Here is a 20,404-nt window from a genome sequence, read left to right on the forward strand (position 1 = left end):
CATTGATATTTAAAAAGTTTAGACCCTTAGGTAAATATTTACATGTTTTTTTTTTTTATTGTAATGGTTTTTTTTTTATACTAAACATTTTATTTGGGTACTTTTGGGAGGGTGGGAGGTAAACAATAGATTTATAATGTAAATGTGTGTTAATTCTTTTTTTTTTTTCTTTTTTCTTCAGGTGTAGTATTACTTTTTGGCCACAAGATGGCGACCATGAGTTTGTTTACATGACGTCACTAAGCGTAGCACGCGCTTAGAGTGACGCATCGGGAAGGAGACGGCCAGAAAAAGCTCAGCTTCCGAGAGAAGCTGTCGCTTTTTCAGCGGGGGAGAGGAATCAATGATCGGGCTCCATAGCCCGATACATTGATACCTTGGCTACCGAATCTGCGGCCGGGAGTGCGTGTGCACGCGCACGATCGGCCGCGGGGGCGCGCGGAACCAAAATAGGTTAAAAAAACTCTTCAAATACCGATAGTGGTGCTTGTGTAAGATTGGGATGGTTACACTTTTTTATCTTAATAATCCCTGGGCAAAAATCCACAACTTTCTTGGTCGTGGATTTTGCTGCCCTAAAGAGGTAGAGCTTTGGGCTGTTGCTCTGCCTCCATTCGCGTCTATCTGCGCTGATCGCCACCTCTCCCCACCCCTCTCAGTGAAAGAAGACAGACAAAGCTCTGCCTCTACAAGGAAGCGCCACACGAATCTTCCCCAGGGGATTTCAGGGGGTTATAGTGAGTACTAAGCTGCGAGTATGCGGCGTTTTAGGTGGCTCATTAATACTTAAAGGGAACCTAAACTAAGAAGGATATGGATTTTTCCTTTTAAAATAAAACCAGTTGCCTGAATCTCGTGCTGATCCTGTGTCTAATACTTTTAGCCACAGCCCCTCAACAAGCATGCAGATCAGGTGCTGTGACTGAAGTCAGACTGGATTAGTTGCATGCTTGTTTGAGGTCTGTGATGCAGCCACTACTGCAGTCAAATAGATCAGCAGGACTGCCAGGCAACAGGTATTGTTTAAAATTGTTATTATTATTATTTATTTATATAGCCCTGACCTATTACGCAGCGCTGTACAGAGTATATTGTCTTGTCACCAACTGTCCCTTAGAGGGGCTCACAATCTAGTCCCTACCATAGTCATATGTCTATGTATGTATCGTGTAGTGCATATACCATAATCTAGGGGCAATTTAGGGGGAAGCCAATTAACTTATCTGTATGTTTTTGGCATGTGGGAGGAAACCGGAGTACCCGGAGGAAACCCACGCAGACACGGGGTGAACAAACAAACAACTTGCAGATGTTGGCCTAGCTGGGATTCGAACCGGGGACCCAGCGCTGCAAGGCGAGATCGCTAACCAATACTCCACCGTGCCTCTCAGTTTAGGTTCCCTTTAACGCATACATTTGTAATTCCTATTACAGTCTATGGTGGCCCCGGCTGAGCCCAAATCTTCCTGCGCTGAAAAGCACTGCTCCACCTTTAACAGCAATCTGAAATAAAAACTGTTTTTTTTTGAGACTTCAGAGTCTCTTTAATTGTCCTCGAATCCCGTATTTAAAAGTATCCCATAATATATATTCATGAATCTCAAGAGAGATTTAACTGAAAAAAGTACCTATGCTAGCTTTAATGTCTCTCTGAGTTTCAATATCGTAAATTATGTCAGGATTTAATCTCCATGGTTGATTTTGGAGCGTTTCCTGTATTAGATTGATATTTACCATTATAGGGGCATGGTCCGAGCATGTATTACTGTCATATTTTGCATCCATAGCATCAAAACTGTCTTTGAGGATGTAAAAAAAAAAATCTATTCTAGAATATGTTCCGTGAACTGGCGACTAGTAAGAGAAATCTTTAGTATCTATATGAGTAATCCTCCAGATATCGACCAATCTGTGTGCTTTTATAGATTGAATTCTTAATTGATCCTTTCTAGCACTGCAACTTCTACCCTTCGAGTTGTCTTTTGTAGGATCTAAGGTGATGTTAAAATCTCCTCCTATAGATAAGAAATAACCTTCCCTCCCCGCTGATTGGAGGGAAGGGAAACAGGCGGGGGAGCGGTGAGACTGACACAGACAGACTGACTACGAATATTGACTGTAGGGGGAAGCATGGTGGATTTGAATGTTATGGGGCGAGGTGGGTTAAATCGAGAATATGACCTCAGTTTCTTTTTTTAGGAAAGTCCCAGTCGCCATGCTGAACGCTCAGCGATGCGTCGTATTTTGTCACTTTTTCAAGTTTTATGGTCGTAAGTATAGTGGTCATTGACTCCTCTAAGGATGCCTTTTTTTTTCCAAATCACAGTGCCACTCATGGTTGAGTGACATATTGGGTTTTGTGATGGCCTTTTAGGTTGTCCTCCGATGTTAGTATATGCCGCGCTTATACTTTTAAATCTCACCCTCAGCTTCATTTGCGGCTGTTTTTGCGAATGTGGGTGAGATTTTACGCGTTAGACGCGTACAGCTTTCCGTGTACAGATGGTCTTATGTGCACGCATAATATTGACGCCTGGATGATTTTTCCGCGTTTAATGCGTACATTTTTCCGCATCCAGACAGCCGTGTACGCATGCGCTGAGCAGAAGCAAGGCTGGGAGGCGTATTTTTGGTGATGTCATAGCTTTCAGTTCTCCATCAGGTCCACAGCGCTACTGAGTGCTCCCATTGGCCAGCAAGATTTTAAACGGATTGGTTAATCAATTGTATAGTTCCTATTTAACCACTTGAGGACCACAGTCTTTTCGCCCCTTAACCACCCTGGCGTTCTGATAAGATCGCCAGGGAGGCTGCGGGAGGGTTTTTTTTAAATTAAAAAAAAACTATTTCATGCAGCCAACTGAAAGTTGGCTGCATGAAAGCCCACTAGAGGGCGCTCCGGAGGCGTTCTTCCGATCGCCTCCGGCGCCCAGAATAAACAAGGAAGGCCGCAATGAGCGGCCTTCCTTGTTTTGCTTACACCGTCGCCATAGCGACGAGCGGAGTGACGTCATGGACGTCAGCCGACGTCCTGACGTCAGACGCCTCCGATCCAGCCCTTAGCGCTGGCCGGAACTTTTTGTTCCGGCTGCGCAGGGCTCAGGCGGCTGGGGGGACCCTCTTTCGCCGCTGCTCGCGGCGAATCGCCGCAGAGCGGCGGCGATCGGGCAGCACACGCGGCTGGCAAAGTGCCGGCTGCGTGTGCTGCTCTTCATTTGGCGCAAATCGGCCCAGCAGGGCCTGAGCGGCAGCCTCCGGCGGTGATGGACGAGCTGAGCTCGTCCATACCGCCCAGGTGGTTAAAGAGAATCTGTATTGTTAAAATCGCACAAAAGTAAACATACCAGTGTGTTAGGGGACATCTATTACCCTCTGTCACAATTTCACCGCTCCTCCCCGCACTAAAAGTGGTTAAAAACAGTTTTAAAAAGTTTGTTTATAAAAAAAATGGCCACCAAAACAGGAAGAAGGTTGATGTACAGTATGTCCACACATAGAAAATACATCCATACACAAGCAGGCTATATACAGCCTTCCTTTTGAATCTCAAGAGATCATTTGTGTGTTTCTTTCCCCCTTCTGCTCTCATGCACTGAAGTGTCAGGCTGTTTCTTCCTGCAGAGTGCAGACAGCTCTGCCTGTATGCAATTCCTCAGTATGTGAAAGCCCAGCCAGCTCAGAGGACGATTTATCCAGCTTGTAAAAGATAATAGAGCAGAGAGAAGCTGCACTAATCTAAATAATACACAGGCAGTGTGCATAGAGGGGCCTGGAAGGGGGAGTTCATAGCAGAACCACAACACTGAAGAACTTGGCAGCCTTCCAGACACAGGCCGACAAGTCTGACGGGGGAAAGATACATTGATTTATTACAGAGACTGTGATAGTAGAAAGTGCTGCAGTAAGCCAGAACACATTAGAATAGCTTTTGGAACTTGTAGGATGATAAAAAACAGGATGCAATTTGTGTTACACAGTCTCTTTAAGGACCAGAGCCTTTTGTTCCATTCAGACCACTGCAGCTTTCATGGTTTATTGCTCGCTCATACAACCTACCACCTAAATGAATTTTACCTCCTTTTCTTTTCACTAATAAAACTTTCTTTTGGTGCTATTTAATTGCTGCTGCAAGTTTTACTTTTTATTATATTCATCAAAAAAGACATGAATTTTGTCAAAAAAATGATTTTTTTACTTTCTGTGCTGACATTTTTCAAATAAAGTAAAATTTATGTATACATTTTTGTCCAAATTTATTGTGCTACATGTCTGATTAAAAAAAAATCCATTCAGTGTATATTTATTGGTTTGGGTAAAAGTTATAGCGTTTACAAACTATGGTGCCAAAAGTGAATTTTCCCATTTTGAAGCATCTCTGACTTTTCTGACCACCTGTCATGTTTCATGAGGTGCTAAAATTCCAGGATAGTATAAATACCCCCCAAATTACCCCATTTTGGAAAGAAGACATCCCAAAGTATTCACTGAGAGGCATGGTGAGTTCATAGAAGATTTTATTTTTTGTCACAAGTTAGCGGAAAATGACACTTTGTGACAAAAAAAAAAAGTTTCCATTTCTTCTAACTTGCGACAAAAAAAAAATGAAATCTGCCATGGACTCACTATGCTCCTCTCTGAATACCTTTAATTGTCTACTTTCCAAAATGGGGTCATTTGTGGGGTGTGTTTACTGTCCTGGCATTTTGGGGGGGTGCCTAATTGTAAGCACCCCTGTAAAGCCTAAAGGTGCTCATTGGACTTGGGCCCCTTAGCGCAGTTAGGCTTTTTTTTTACACACAATTGTCCATTTATAGAGATATTTCTCCCACTCAGCATGGGTATGTGTAAAAATACACCTCAAAACACATTATACTACTTCTCCTGAGTACGGCGATACCACATGTGTGGCACTTTTTTGCACCCTAACTGGTGATTTCATAGAAGATTTTATTTTTTTGTCACAAGTTAGCGGAAATTGATTTTAATTGTTTTTTTTTCAAAGTGTAATTTTCCGCTAACAAAAAAAATCTTCTATGAACTCTCCATACTCCTAAAGGAATACCTTTGGGTGTCTTCTTTCTAAAATGGGGTCATTTGTGGGGTTCCTATACTGCCCTGGCATTTTAGGGGCCCTAAACCGTGAGTAGTCTTGAAACCAAATGTCGCAAAATGACCTGTGAAATCCTAAAGGTACTCATTGGACTTTGGGCCCCTTAGCGCACTTAGGGTGCAAAAAAGTGCCACACGTGGTACCGTCGTACTCAGGAGAAGTAGTATAATGTGTTTTATGGTGTATTTTTACACATACCCATGCTGGGTGGGAGAAATATCTCTGTAAATGACAATTTTTTTTTTTTTTTTTTTTTTTTTTTTTTTTTTTTACACACAATTGTCCATTTACAGAGATATTTCTCCCACCCAGCATGGGTAGGTGTAAAAATACACCCCAAAACACATTATATTACTTCTTCTGAGTACGGCGATACCACGTGTGACACTTTTTTTTTTTTTGCAACCTAGGTGCGCTAAGGGGCCTAACGTCCTATTCACAGGTCATTTTGAGGCATTTGGATTCTAGACTACTCCTCACGGTTTAGAGCCCCTAAAATGCCAGGGCAGTATAGGAACCCCACAAGTGACCCCATTTTAGAAAGAAGACACCCAAGGTATTCCGTTAGGTGTATGGTGAGTTCATAGAAGATTTTATTTTTTGTCGCAAGTTAGTGATAAATGACACTTTGTGAAAAAAAAACAATAAAAATCAATTTCCGCTAACTTTTGACAAAAAATAAAATCTTCTATGAAGTCGTCATACACCTAACAGAATACCTTGAAGTGTCTTTTTTCTAAAGTGGGGTCACTTGTGGAGTTCCTATACTGCCCTGGCATTTTACGGGCCCAAAACCGTGAGTAGTCTGAAATTCAAATGTCTCAAAATGACTGTTCAGGGGTATAAGCATCTGCAAATTTTGATGACAGGTGGTCTATGAGGGGGCAAATTTTGTGGAACCGGTCATAAGCAGGGTGGCCTCTTAGATGACAGGTTGTATTGGGCCTGATCTGATGGATAGGAGTGCTAGGGGGGGGTGACAGGAGGTGATTGATGGGTGTCTCAGGGGGTGGTTAGAGGGGAAAATAGATGCAATCAATGCACTGGGGAGGTGATCGGAAGGGGGTCTGAGGGGGATCTGAGGGTTTGGCCGAGTGAACAGGAGCCCACACGGGGCAAATTAGGGCCTGATCTGATGGGTAGGTGTGCTAGGGGGTGACAGGTGTGACAGGATGGTGATGGGTGTCTCAAGGTGTGATTAGAGGGGGAATAGATGCAAGCAATGCACTGGCGAGGTGATCAGGGCTGGGGTCTAAGGGCGTTCTGAGGGTGTGGGCGGGTGATTGGGTGCCCTAGGGAATGCGGAAATGTAGGTTGGACAGGTTTTGTGGATAGATTTGTAGGTCAGACACTGTATCTTGAATCGCATGCTGGACTGGATAGGAAGCCAGTGGAGGGATTCAAGGAGAGGATCCGCCGTGGATAATTCTGGCTGCCGCATTCATGATGGACTGCAGTGGGGCTATTCGGGTCATAGGGAGACCAGACAGAAGGGCATTGCAGTAGCCAAGGCGGGAAATTATGAGGGCATGGATGAGGAGTTTGGTGGTGGCAGAGGTCAGGAAAGGGCGAATCTTACAGATGTTACGAAGGTGGAAGTTGCAGGACTTTGTGAGGTTTTGGATGTGGGGAGTGAAGGAGAGTGCGGAGTCCAGGGTGACACCCAGACAGCGTGCTTGAGAAGTAGGGCAAGTGGTAGTGTGGTTAACAGTGACATACACATCTGGGAGGTTCAGAGATGACCGGGGTGGGAAGATCATAAATTCCATTTTGTCTAGATTTAGTTTCAGGAACCTAGCGGACAGCCAGGAGGAGATGGCTGATAGGCAGGAGGAGACCTTGTCCGTGGTAGTGGTGGATATGTCAGGGGTGTGGAGGTAGATCTGGGTGTCATCTGCATACAGATGATAGTTAAAATCCATGGAAGAGCTAACCTTGCCAATGGAGGATGTGTATAGGGTGAAGAGTAGGGGGCCAAGGACCGAGCCTTGGGGGACTCCCAGCGAGAGGTGGTTGGGGGTGGAGGAGGACTCATTGAAGGCGGTTGTGAAGGAGCAGTTGGAGAGGTAGGATGAAAGCCAGGTCAGGGCGAGATCGTGAATGCCCATGGACTGGAGGGACTGGAGGAGTAGGGGATGATCTATTGTGTCAAAAGCTGCTGAAAGGTCAAAGAGGAGGAGAATGGAGTATTTACCTTCAGCTTTAGCTAAGGCAAGGTCATTGACCACTTTGGTGATAGCTGTTTCGGTTGAGTGGGCAGGCCGAAATCCAGATTGCAGTGAGTCTAGCAGTGAGTTGGTATTGAGGTACTGGGTCAGGCGTCTGTGAACCAGACGCTCAAGGAGTTTTGAGGCAAAGGGAAGGAGGGAGATAGGGGGTAGTTGGGGGTAGCGAGGGGTCGAGGGAGGGTTTCTTGAGCAGGGGTATTACAGTGGCCTACTTGAAGTCTGAGGGGAAGGTGCCTGTGGATAGGGAAAGATTAAACAGAGTAGTGAAGACTGGGGCCAATTTCGTGAAGTGAGGCTGGAGTAAATCAGAAGGGATGGGGTCAAGTGGGGGGGGGGGGGAGTAGTGGTATGGGAAGTCTGCAGTAGGTGGTTGACTTCCTTGGTGGTAGTAGGAGTGAAGGAGGTGAGGGGAGGATAGGGTGGAGGAGCTGGTTGGGAGGGGGTGGGAGGTGAAGATTGGATATTTCCTGACGGAGACAATTTTGATGGTGAAGTGGGTGGCTAAATATGTGGCAGAGAGGGAGGAAACAGGGAGCAGGGAGTTGAAAGTAGCAAAAAGACGCCGGGGGTTGGAAGCTTGTGCTCCGATGAGGTAAAGTATTCCTGCTTCGCATGAGCCAGGGCAGTGTGGAACTGAAGCAGGTTACTCTTGTACTGTAGGAAATCCTGGTTAAGTCTAGTTTTCCTCCATTTCCGTTCAGTGGTGCATGTTTTCCTCTGGAGGTTGCGAGTATGGGTAGTGCGCCAGGGCTGGGGGTTAGGGGGTTGATTGCGGCAGAATATTGGTGGAGCAGCTTTCTCTAGGGCTGATGAGAGTTTGGCGATACTAAACTGCAGCAAGATTAGGACAGGTGGGTAGAGTGGAGGAGAGGGCATGGAGGGGGTCTGCAAGGACACTAGGGTTGAGCTTGCGTAGGTCTCGCTGCCATCGACCAGCTGGGTGGGCAGGTAGTTTGCAGGTGCCTTGGGTGAGGAGGTTGAAGGTGAGAAGGTGATGGTCTGAGGGTGGAAAGGGTGCAATGTCAAGGTCTGCAATGGAGGTGGATTTAGTGAATATAAGGTCGATAGTGTGACCTGCAGTGTGAGTGGGGGTGTTGGTGTGTTGTACTAGGCCAAGTGAGTTGGCAATAGTGAGTAGCCGGGTCACATCAGAGTTCTGGGCTTCATCGATGGGAATATTGAAATCCCCGAGGATGATGGTGGGGAGGTTAGAGGAGAGGATGTGAGGGAGCCATAGTGTGATACTCCTGTTACTGCCTGAGGAAGCAGGAATATACCTGCGAAACGCGTTGCCTGTTTTAATTGGAGTATGTGAATACATTTTTCGTGCTGAAAAATCGAAAGTTCTTTGTCTGTTTGGGGATGGCGAGTCCACCACTGCCTCTTTAACGTTTTAACAATTTTAGCATATTTTATCCTTTTGGCACCTCTGTTCTTTTATTTCGCAAGTAAAAATGAGGTCATAGTTACGGGTGACTTCAACTTTCCAGACATTGACTGAAGTATTAAGGCTACCCATTCTGGTAAAAGCAGCAGATTTCTGGCAACACTACAGGACAGTTATCTGAGTCAAATGGTAACGAAACCAACAAGGGGGAATGCGTTACTGGATTTGATCATTTCAAATAGACCAGATAATGTATCAAATGTGCAGGTTCAAGAACATTTGGGAAACCGTGATCACAACATGATAACGTTTGATCTGGTGACTGATAGGCCGTGGGGCAGTGGGATAACTAAAACTATAAATTTTAGAAAAGCGAAGTTCAATCAACTCAGAAAAGCACTAGGTTTGGTGAACTGGGAGAATGTACTCCAAGGGAAGGACACTGAAGGGAAATGGCAAGCTTTTAAACTTATTCTCAATCAATATTGTAGTATATATATCCCATATGGAAACAAAACGTCTAGGAATAAAAAAAGGCCTTTATGGATAAATGGAAAGGTTAGAGATAAAATGGAGTGGAAAAGGAATGCCTATAAGGTCCTAAAACAGGAGGGGACCGAGGCTGCATTCATACAATACAATAACATTTCTATAGCGCTTTTCTCCCATAGGACTCAAAGCGCTTAAGCTCTCTCAGATTCAGTAATTGGTAGTAGGATGAAGTATTCACACAACAAAAGTTATATTTCTGCAAGTGTCAAACTGAACAGGTGGGTTTTCAGTCTGGATTTAAACACGTCCAGGGATGGAGCTGTCTTGATCTGTTGAGGTAAGGAGTTCCAAAACGTAGGGGCAGCATGACAGAAGGCTCTAGGACCAAAAGATTCCAAGTGGACTCTGGGTATGACTAGATTATTAGAACCTGTGGATCTGAGAATGTGGTGATTGCTACATAGCTGCAACATATCTTTCATGTATCCAGGGCCTAGATTATTCAGGGATTTAAATGTCAGTAGGCCGATCTTAAATAGGACCCTCCATTCTATAGGTAGCCAGTGAAGGGAGTGCAGGACTGGCGTTGTGGCAGTGACGGGGTTGGTTGGTTAGCAGTCTGGCAGCAGTATTCTGTATCAGCTGTAGGCGGTACAAGACCTTTTTTGGAAGGCCAGTGTACAGAGCATTACAGTAGTCCAGTCGGGATGTGATGAAGGCATGGACTAAGGTTGGCAGATCTTCTGGGGGGGATGAGGTGCTTGATTTTTGTAATGTTCTTCAGGTGAAAATAGGATGATTTCACCACAGCGGAGATTTGAGTTCTGAAGTTTAACTCTCCATCAATTAGAACTCCCAGGCTACGCACATGGTCAGAGCTGCGTAGATCCGTGCCTCCTATTCCCAGTGGTGAAGACTGCAAGTTAAGTTGTTTTGTTATCATGCTCTGCCCTCCAATCAGAAGGACTTCAGTTTTGTCTGCATTTAGTTTCAGCCAGTGGTCATTCATCCATTGCTGTAGTTCACGTAAGCAGGTGTTTTTAGTTAGAGTTGGGTCTGTCACACCAGGCTTGAAGGAAAGATATAGTTGGGTGTCGTCTGCATAGCAGTGGTATGTCAGGCCATGTTTTTGGATTAGTTTTCCAATCGGTAACATGTAAATCGTGAAAAGCAGGGGAGAGAGGATTGAGCCCTGGGGCACCCCATACTTAAGTGATACAGGGGTGGACAGGAAGGGCCCCATAGACACTTTGTGGGTTCTGCCACTCAAGAAGGATTGGAACCACTGAAGAACTATGCCATCAATGCCGCAGTATTCCTGTGGCCTGTTTATCAAGATGTCATAGTCAACTTTATCAAAGGCTGCAGAAAGGTCTAGCAGTATGAGGATCGAGCACTCTCCTCTGGCTCTTGCCATGAGCAGGTGGTTGCATTAAGCAATTATAAGGAGTGCTTTAAAAGTTGTAAAAAAGAAATTAGGCTGACAAAGATTGGAGCTGAAAATCAAATCTCTAGGGATATCAGATCTAACCCAAAGAAGTTTTACAAGCACATCAACTCAAAAAAAAAATAAAGGTTGACTGTATTCGACTCCTAAAGGATGAGGGGGGGGGGGGGGAACTCAATTGTGGAGGACCATGGTAAGGCAGAGTTATTAAAGGGAACCTAAACTGAGAAGGACACAGATTTTTCCTTTTAAAATAATACCAGTTGCCTGACTCTCCTACTGATTCTGTGTTTCTAATACTTTTAGCCACAGCCCCTCAACAAGCATGCAGATCAGGTGCTCTGACTGAAGTCAGACTGGATTAGCTGCATGCTTGTTTCAGGTGTGTGATTCAGCCACTACTGCATTCAAAGAGATCAGCAGGACTGCCAGGAAACTGGTATTGTTTAAAAGGAAACATCTTTATCCCTCTCAGTTTAGGTTCCCTTTAAATGCTTTCTTTGCTTCTGTCTTCACAAAGGAAACATCACTGTCGCAAATTGCAGATGCAGAAGAGTCTCAATCTTCCAATTGTAATATTAAATACTTAACGCAGGAAGAAGTGAATGCAAGACTAAATAAATTAAAAATAGACAAGGCACCTGGCCCAGATGGCATGCATCCTCGGGTCCTAAGGTAATTAAGTTCAGTTATTGATAAACCCCTTTATCTTATCTTTTGTGACTCTTTCAACTGGCAGAGTTCCAGTAGATTGGCATACAGCCCACGTTTTCCCATTATTTAAGAAGGGCAAAAAAAATCAGATCCAGGAAATTACAGACCTGTAAGCTTAGCATCAGTTGTATGCAAACTATTTGAAGGGTTACTAAGAAACTATACAAGACTTCATAGTAGAAAATAATTTTATTTCTCAGCATCAGCGTGGGTTTAATGCTGTAGATGTGATATACTTGGACTTTGCAAAGGCCTTCGACACTGTTCCCCACAAAAGTCTGGTGCAAAAGTTGAGGATGCAAGGACTGGGGAAGAGTCTGTGTGTACATGGATAGGGAACTGGCTAATGGACAGAAAAAGAGTTGTGGTCAATGAATCATACTCAAAATGGGTGGCTGTTAGCAGTGGGGTCCCACAGGGGTCTGTACTGGGTCCAGTGCTCTTCAATTTATTTATTAATGACCTAGTAGATGCAGTAGAAAGCAATGTTGCTATTTTTGCAGATGATACAAAATTGTGCAGAACCATCAACTCTCAGGAAGATAGTGACATATTGCAAGAGGATCTGGATAGGATGGCTATATGGGCACATAAATGGCAGATGAAATTCAATGTTGAAAAATGTTAAGTCATGCATTTTGGTCGTACCAATGGTCTAGCACCATGCAAAATAAACGTTATACAGATGGGGACATCAATCTTAGAGAAGGACTTAGGAGTACTCATCGACAACAAGTTAAATAATCGTACTCCATGCCAAGCCGCTGCAGCTAAAGCTAATAAAATGTTGGGATGCATTAAAGGGGAAATATAAACTCGAGATGCTAGCATAATATTACCCCTGTTTAACTCTCTAGTAAGGCCACATCTGGAATATAGAATTCAGTTCTGGGCACATTACAGGAACGATATTGCAGTTTTAGAGCAGGTGCAGAGACTAGCAACAAAATTGATACGAGGGATGGAAGGTCTCACTTACCAAGAAAGGTTAGATAAACTGGGTTTATTTAGTCTAGAGAAAGACGCCTCAGAGGGGATCTAATTAACATGTATAAATACATCAGAGGGCAATATAAAAGCTTGGTGGATGAGCTTTTTGTCCCTAGGCCCTCACAAAGGACTAGAGGACATGATCTGCGCATGGAAGAAAAACGTTCTAGCCATTTAAGAAAGGGTTCTTTACAGTAAGAGTGATTAAGATGTGGAATGCATTGCCACAGGAAGTAGTTATGGCAAATTCTATATCTGCATTTAAAGGGGGCTTAGATGCTTTCCTTGTGTTGAAAGACATCCATGGCTATAATTACTAGGTAATGCCCAGTAGTGTTGATCCAGGGATTTTATCTGATTGCCATCTGGAGTCGGAAAGGAATTTTTTCCCCTTTGGGGCTAATTGGACCATGCCTTGTAAGGGTTTTTCGCCTTCCCCTGGATCAACAGGGATTTAGTGAGGGCGCGAGCTGGTGTTGTACTTTGTTTTCTGGTTGAACTCGATACGTATGTCTTTTTTCAACCCAAATAAGTATGTAACTATGTATTACGCTATCAGGCTCCCGCCCTTTTTTTGTTTCCTGTGTCCTTTTTCAAGGGTGTCTTAAGGGTGTCTTTCCCTACCGTACCACTTTTGGAGACAAGTCCATCAGTTTATGGAAAAAAATTATCTGTGACAAGATTGCTTTCACGCCTTTATTCTTCATGTCATACCAGAACCCTTAAAATGTATCTTGCTTTCATGAGAGTTTGGCAGTCTGGTTCTTGGTCCTATTCTTTTTCTTTCTTTTTTTTTCTCTTCTTTTCTTCTTTCCATCTCCTTCTCGGTACAAGAGGTGACCTATTCTAATTGTGTCTCTATGCAGAAACTTGTTTTGAATTTTAAGTGTATACTTCACTCCTGCAGACCATATTAGAAATCCTGATTTTTGTTTATAATGTTGAAAATGTTCTATTTACTGATAGGTTCAATGTTGGCACTACTTATCAGATGTCTCTGTTACACTATGCTCTTTGAATTAACACTGAATGTATATTAATTTGTTCTTTCTTTTTGGGCAAATAATAACTTAATTGTGAAAAAAGAAAAAAAAAAGCTTTGGGCACCACTTTGCTGCAAATCTCACACATACCATTACATTAGCAAGTTACATTAACAAGCAAAAAACATATGTTTTTGTCTCAGGGCTGATAGACATCTGCAAGCAGTAATAATGCTATATGTGTTAGCTAATCGTGGGCATATATAGCATTACATTAGCAAAAGCTTTAAAAAAAAAAAAATACACACACACTTAGAAAAGCATTGCTTTTGTCTCAGGGATGATAGACATCTGTAAGCAGTAATAATGTTACATGTGTTAGCTAACCCTAGGCTTATTATGTAAGGTCACCTTTTCTTGAGACATCACAGATCAAGACCCATGCTTTTAATATATCAGGATGTTTGTTCTGCAGCAGCACCACACACTGATATGCCAGCTTTTTAAATTCCTCGTCTTCATCAAATCTCATTTTGGATTCCTAAATTAGATAGAAATGCCAGTTAACATTTGTTTTTATAATATTGCTGGTTTCAGAGAAAGCATTCTGGAACTCTTTCTAACATCTCACTATAACAAAAGGCTGTAATACAATCAAAATGACACATACAAAAAAAAGTGGGGTAAAACACCCAATACAGTAGAATCTTATTATAGTAAACACTGATATAGTAAATCTCTAGATATAGTAAACTCAGTGTTTGTATGACCAATTCTGATATAGTAAACTTTTGATATACTTTTCCTGGTCCCATGGAGTTTACTATAAAGTGATCCTACTGTACTGATCTGTAGAAATTTTAATCTAATTGTATTATGTGCTTCCCCATCATCTCTGAGAGAGTATATGCAACATTCTACCACATGCCTACAGTAACAAATACACAGTAGCTGTAACACCAGCATTGTAGAGTGTGTGCGTGTGTGTGTGCGTGCGTGTGTTTTTACACACACGTACAGTAGCAATAAAGTATGTCACAAAATGCGATCTGACCTTCATCTAAGTCACAACAATAGACAATCACAGTCTGCTTAAACACCACACAAATTAAAATTAATAATTGGGGGCATGGTTTGGGCGCGGTTTGGAGTAGACACATGGCACTGTAACTCTGCTCTTCGGTGGCACTTTCTGAAGCACCCCGGGGCTTTTATCTTCCTTTTGCCTATTTTTTTTTGTTACTCACCCCTGGAGGTATACCCTGGTGTGTGCCTGGACGGCGAAAGGGGAAGGATTCGAGTAGCCAGCGGCCTAGAGGAAACATGTAAGCCTCCCAAGATGGAGCCAGTGGGTCAAGCAGAGCTGTAAAGGCGGTGAGTGATCCTGGCTTCCAATCTCCGGCCCCATCCCAGACACCCTTATCTAAGCGTGACCTTGAGGAAAGTTTAGATCGCATCCATAATAAGTTTGTTAAAAAACTACAAACGGAACTCCACCGTACGGCAGACTCCCTATCCAAAGAGACTGCTGAAATAGGATCCCGTACTGACCTTTTGAAGAGAAAATATGATTTAGCCGCCACTCATAATTCCCTTCTCCAGGAACATGAATCCTCGCAGTCTACTGTCTCTCAATTGCAACTAACAGCTGAAAAACCTCCCCGAGATGTGGTTCTATGCTTTAAGGACTATCAATTGAAGGAACAAGTTTTATTTCACACCCGTAATCAGCCCGAGCTATCTTTTAAGGGGCATCCATATACGATTTTTCCTGATCTCTCTCCCCTTACATTGGGTCGCTGACGAGCTGTGAAAGATATCACTGCAGAGCGGATTAAAGCTAAAGTTTGTTACAGATGGGGATTCCCCTTTAAACTGCTGGTTCCTCACAATGGTACGGTTCTTTCTGCTACTACCCCCCACTGAGGGGCTTGAAATCTTTTATAAATTGGGACTGACGCAGGATGCCCCTCGGTCATCTCCACCTCACCCTGATGTCTCTCCGATCTGGTCGCAACAGCAATCTCCTCGATCCACAACCGCTGATGATACTGATGATAATAAGCTTGGCCGTAACCTTTCTAACTGTCCTGTACCTTCTCATGTGCACTGATATTGCCGATATGTGCATTCTTCCATCATTTTTTTCCCTTTGTTTGCTCAGTTCATGTGCCACTCTGTCCATACCTGACAATGTGTCCCCCCCCCCCCCCTCTGCTTGGAGATTTTGTTTGTGTTTATATCAGTTTCTGCTACTCCATCCAGCGTTTTCCTGGGCTGTTAGAGGTGTGTTGGAGGTGCTACTATTGCCCAGAGGTTTTTTTGGTGCTCAAATTATGAGTTTTATGTTCATTTGTTTTCTAGTTTTTTTCTTTAGTATTAATCGTCATTGCAGCACAGGTACACTGTCCCTCTGTTGTGTTACCTCAGTTGATCTCTTTTGTTCATTATTTTCATGCTGTCCACTGAATTTATGATAATCAGCCATAATGTGAATGGCTTTAATGAACCTGTTAAGCGAAAGAAGGCATTCCAGCAATACAAGAGACTTGGGACTCGGATTTTGTTTTTACAAAAAAAACATATTGTATCAGGAAAAATGCCCTCATTTTTTGATAAACCCTTTAAGGCTACCCACACACCAAGACGTTACGTTTTAGGGGACGTTATGGTCGCATAACGTGCCCCTAACGCAACGTATGGTGGTGTTGAAGTTGGACGTCAGATTGAGCTGCGTTATGCAGCTCTCAAAGCAGCCGCTCCAGGTTAGTGATAGGAAGTCCGGATCTTTTTAAGGATTCGGATCATTTGAATCGGTCACATCAGACTGTGCAGAGGGTACAACGACAGACCGCTGTTTCAAGCAATCTAGCTCTTTATCAAGTTGTCAAACACTGCATAAAATCATCACACATCATACAAACTTATATAGTGTCTTTAAACCAATCAAAGTGCAGCACCAGAACCCTCCAATCAGAGAACGCCATGTCAGAAGTGGACCTGATGGGGAACTGAACAAAGAAGGAAAAACCTCCCCCTTTGGTAGTAAACTCATCTTTATACAGCGTACTCATAAGTGACATGCAGCGCGCATACAAAGATCAATAGCGCCATTAGTACCTACTAATTACTGAATCTGAGAGAGCCTAAGCGCTTTGAGTCCTATGGGAGATAAGCGCTATAGAAATGTTATTGTATTGTATTGTATTGTATATATATCTCCACTGTTGCCAGATACCTCCTCCGTAACAGGCTAAAAAACCTGTTACCAAAAGCAGCCAGGCAGCATCACAGGAGGGTCCGCCTCCCTGCCCTACGTCCTACGGACAGGAATAGCCCACCGCTTCCGCATAGCCGCCGACCAATCAGAGCGCAAGGTGTCCTCTAACGCGCCCTCATGACGTATGCGGAAATATATCCACACAGTCATGCGCACCAAAGCAATGGGAGAGTCCACCTTCAGGCGGATGTAAACATTACGTGCGCATGGCATAAGCAGTATGCCCCGCAGCCAATCAGCACTAACTCACCCCCATTTTTGCTATGGGAACAAAAGCGTCCTAATAAATTATATAAATGCAATGACATATATACTTAGAATCGTAGACCGCTGAGGCACATCCGTCCCCCTCCAGTATACCATATATGTACCGGCATGCAGCTGGCAGCAGTAGAGATTTAAATTGGATCAAAAATAATTTTAGAAATATCTTTATTAGAGAAAAATCTCTTAAAAATAGCCCAATTGACCCTGGTTCAAGATTAAAGTAATTCCAGTGATGCACTTATATCTAAAATAATATTAAAAACAACAAGCCCCCCACAAGAGCACCTGAGCACTCAACCAACAGAGAACGACAGATCATAATCCAAATTGAGACCCCCAGTTCCCAATACCCCCAATTTACGAATCCAGAAGGCTTCTCGTCTAGAAAGTTCTTTCTTCCTGTCTCGTCCTGCCCCCACCCAAAAGGTACCCCATCTATAACTTGTACTTTAAGTTGTGATACACTATGTCCTATCTCAGTAAAGTGTCTTGCCACCACATGAGAAGTGTCCCTGGTCCTAATTGTCGATTTATGTGCTGACAAACGCACCTTAAGTGGCTTAGTGGTCTTGCCCACATATGCCAGACCACAGGGGCACTTAAACACGTAGATGACAAAAGTAGAATTACAATCAAAGTGTTCTATAATGTGAAAAACTGTCCCCTTGGATAGATGTCTAAAAATGTCACCCCTGATGATAATTACAGAGGTGTCAGTTCAAACATGGATATGTACCCTTCTTGCCCTCTCTAGGCTTCCCCATCAGGTCCACTTCTGACATGGCGTTCTCTGATTGGAGGGTTCTGGTGCTGCACTTTAAATCAGTGTTTGACAACTTGATAAAGAGCTAGATTGCTCGAAACAGCGGTCTGTCGTTGTACCCTCTGCACAGTCTGATGTGACCAATAAAGAAGCTACTATTATATCGGTGGTGCCTGCAAGATCTGTTCCCTGCATTTGACGGCTCTGGTGGTGTGGAGGGCCGACTGCTTGGGCACACCATCTTCTATACATGGGTGCTGTCTCAAACTTCAACTCTGCCTTGGATCATTTGAATCGGATCATTGAAAAGATATGGATCTTTAAACCGAATCATTTGAATCATTTTACTAGGGAAGCAGACTGGGTGAAATGACTAGCAGGACAGGACTTTCCCCGCACTGTACATTCTGTATGTTCCTGTTTCTTCCAGACAGACATCCACTGTGAACCAAATCTCAAGAAAAGCAGAAGGGGGAGGAGAGGGAGTGGATCCAAGTATAAAAAACATAGTTGTCCCCAGAAAAGATCAATCACAGCTACACTCTGCAATACCAGATCGATAAATAATAAGACTGCAACTATACATGACCTAATAGAGCTCTCTGATTTTACCTTTTTGACAGAGACCTGGCTTGGGAAACATGCAGGCCCAACTCTTGAAGCAACCGTGCCGACCAATTATTCAGTCTTGCACTGTGAGAGACAATTCCGCAAGGGTGGGGGGGTTGCCATATGCTTCAGATCCTCTTTGAACATAAGGCCCCTGCCCTTAGGCCCCACTGAAACCTTTGAATGTCTTGCAGCCCAAAAGTCAGCAGAAGTAAACATCAACATATTGCTCATATACCGCCCCCCAAAAAATGGTCCAGCCTTTCTTACGGAAATATCTGAACTCTTATCCTGCCTAACAGTGGAACACCCCAGATGGATCATTCTGGGAGACTTCAATGCATGGGTGGATGATCACGACTCCCGCCTAGGAAGTGAACTACTTCTCATAATCAATGAGCTGGGTTTCTCTCAGGCTGTCAACCTCCCCACCCACAAGAAAGTGCACACCCTGGATCTTATATTTCATTCCGGACTTTTAATATCACACATGGATATAAACCCAGTGGTATGGACAGACCACCACACCATCCACTTCTCTCTGACAGCACCAGCAATAAAACACAGAGGGAAAGAACTCATAAAATACCGTTCTGTGAAAGATGTCTCACCCCAGCACGTTCAGAATACCCTCAACTTCGACGCATTAACTAATCATTGCGCAGACCCAGACTCCATGGTCCTGATGTATTATTATTATTATTATTATTATAAAGTATTTATATAGCGCCGACATAATACGCAGCGCTGTACAGTGTGTATATATATATATATATATATACATATATATATACATATATATATACATATATATACACATATATATACACATATATATACACATATATATACATATACATATACATATACATATACATATATATACATATATATATATATATATATATATATACATATATATACATATATACATATATATATATACATATATACATATATATATATATATTGTCTTGTCACTAACTGTCCCTCAAAGGAGCTCACAATCTAATCCCTACCATTGCCATATGTCTATATTATGTAGTGTAAGTACTGTAGTCTAGGGACATTTTTTTTTTTTTGGGGGGGGGAGCCAATTAACTTATCCGTATGTTTTTGGAATGTGGGAGGAAACCGGAGTGCCCGGAGGAAACCCACACAGACACGGAGAGAACATACAAACTCTTTGCAGATAGTGCCCTGGCTGGGATTCGAACCAGGGACCCAGCGCTGCAAGGCGAGAGAGCTAACCGCTACGCCACCGTGCTGCCCGTGCTGTACAACCATGCAGTGTCATCTGCCTATGACGCCCTTGCTCCAGTTCGCATTAAACGGTCTACACCACTTCATCATGCACGGTGGTTTGACAGCTCACTAAAGGACCTAAAGAAAGAAGCGCGCAGACTAGAAAGGAAGTGGCGAAAAACTCAGAATTCAAAAGATAAACACACCCTTGTCTCTCACCTGGAAAGCTACCAAGATGCGATCACCAAGAAAAAATCCTCCTACCTATCACAGGAGATCGCAAAGGCCGCCAACAGGCCAGCCCAACTATTTCGCACAGTTGATAGACTATGTAACCCATCCTGTCTAAAACCTACTATAACTCCCTCAAAGGAGCTATGCGAAAAATTTGCTTGCTACTTTGCTGACAAAGTAGCCTCTATTCGGTGTCTCATTCAGTCCACAGCACCTAAGACTTATTCAACTCCTGGAAATAGTGGCAAAAACAACCTAACATCCTGGACTGACTTCAAAAGTATTAGTGAGGAAGAGATCTCAGACATCCTCCGTTGCCTCCGCCAGACAACCTACGACCTGGACCCTGGACCAACTAAACATATGCTGAAATGCCCTGACCTGCTTGGTCCAGCATTTCACGAAATAGTAAATTGCTCTCTGCAAGCAGGGAGGTTTCCTACCTCTCTAAAAGAAGGAATCATCAAGCCCCTTCTTAAAAAACCTTCCATGGATCCAGATGCTATGAACAGCTACAGACCTGTCTCCAACCATTCTTAGGTAAAGTTATTGAAAAGGCTGTCTATCGGCAACTTGAAACCAGGCTGTCAGTAAACAACATCCTGGACCCTCTACAATCTGGCTTTAAGAAACACCACAGCTGTGAAACAGCCCT

At 43.4% G+C, this 20,404-nt stretch overlaps 1 protein-coding gene across 1 annotated transcript in view; it reads right to left on the reverse strand.

The window, feature by feature from the left end:
- RARS1 (arginyl-tRNA synthetase 1) overlaps nucleotides 1–20,404 on the reverse strand; it is a 687,757-nt gene that overhangs the window by 416,149 nt on the left and 251,204 nt on the right. The window contains exon 8 of the mRNA XM_068277415.1: nucleotides 13,763–13,892. Coding sequence (XP_068133516.1) covers nucleotides 13,763–13,892 — 130 coding nt within the window. The remainder of the gene's footprint in view (nucleotides 1–13,762; nucleotides 13,893–20,404) is intronic.

Source organism: Hyperolius riggenbachi, chromosome 3 (assembly GCF_040937935.1).
Source record: "Hyperolius riggenbachi isolate aHypRig1 chromosome 3, aHypRig1.pri, whole genome shotgun sequence".
NCBI classification, from domain to species: Eukaryota; Metazoa; Chordata; class Amphibia; order Anura; family Hyperoliidae; genus Hyperolius; species Hyperolius riggenbachi.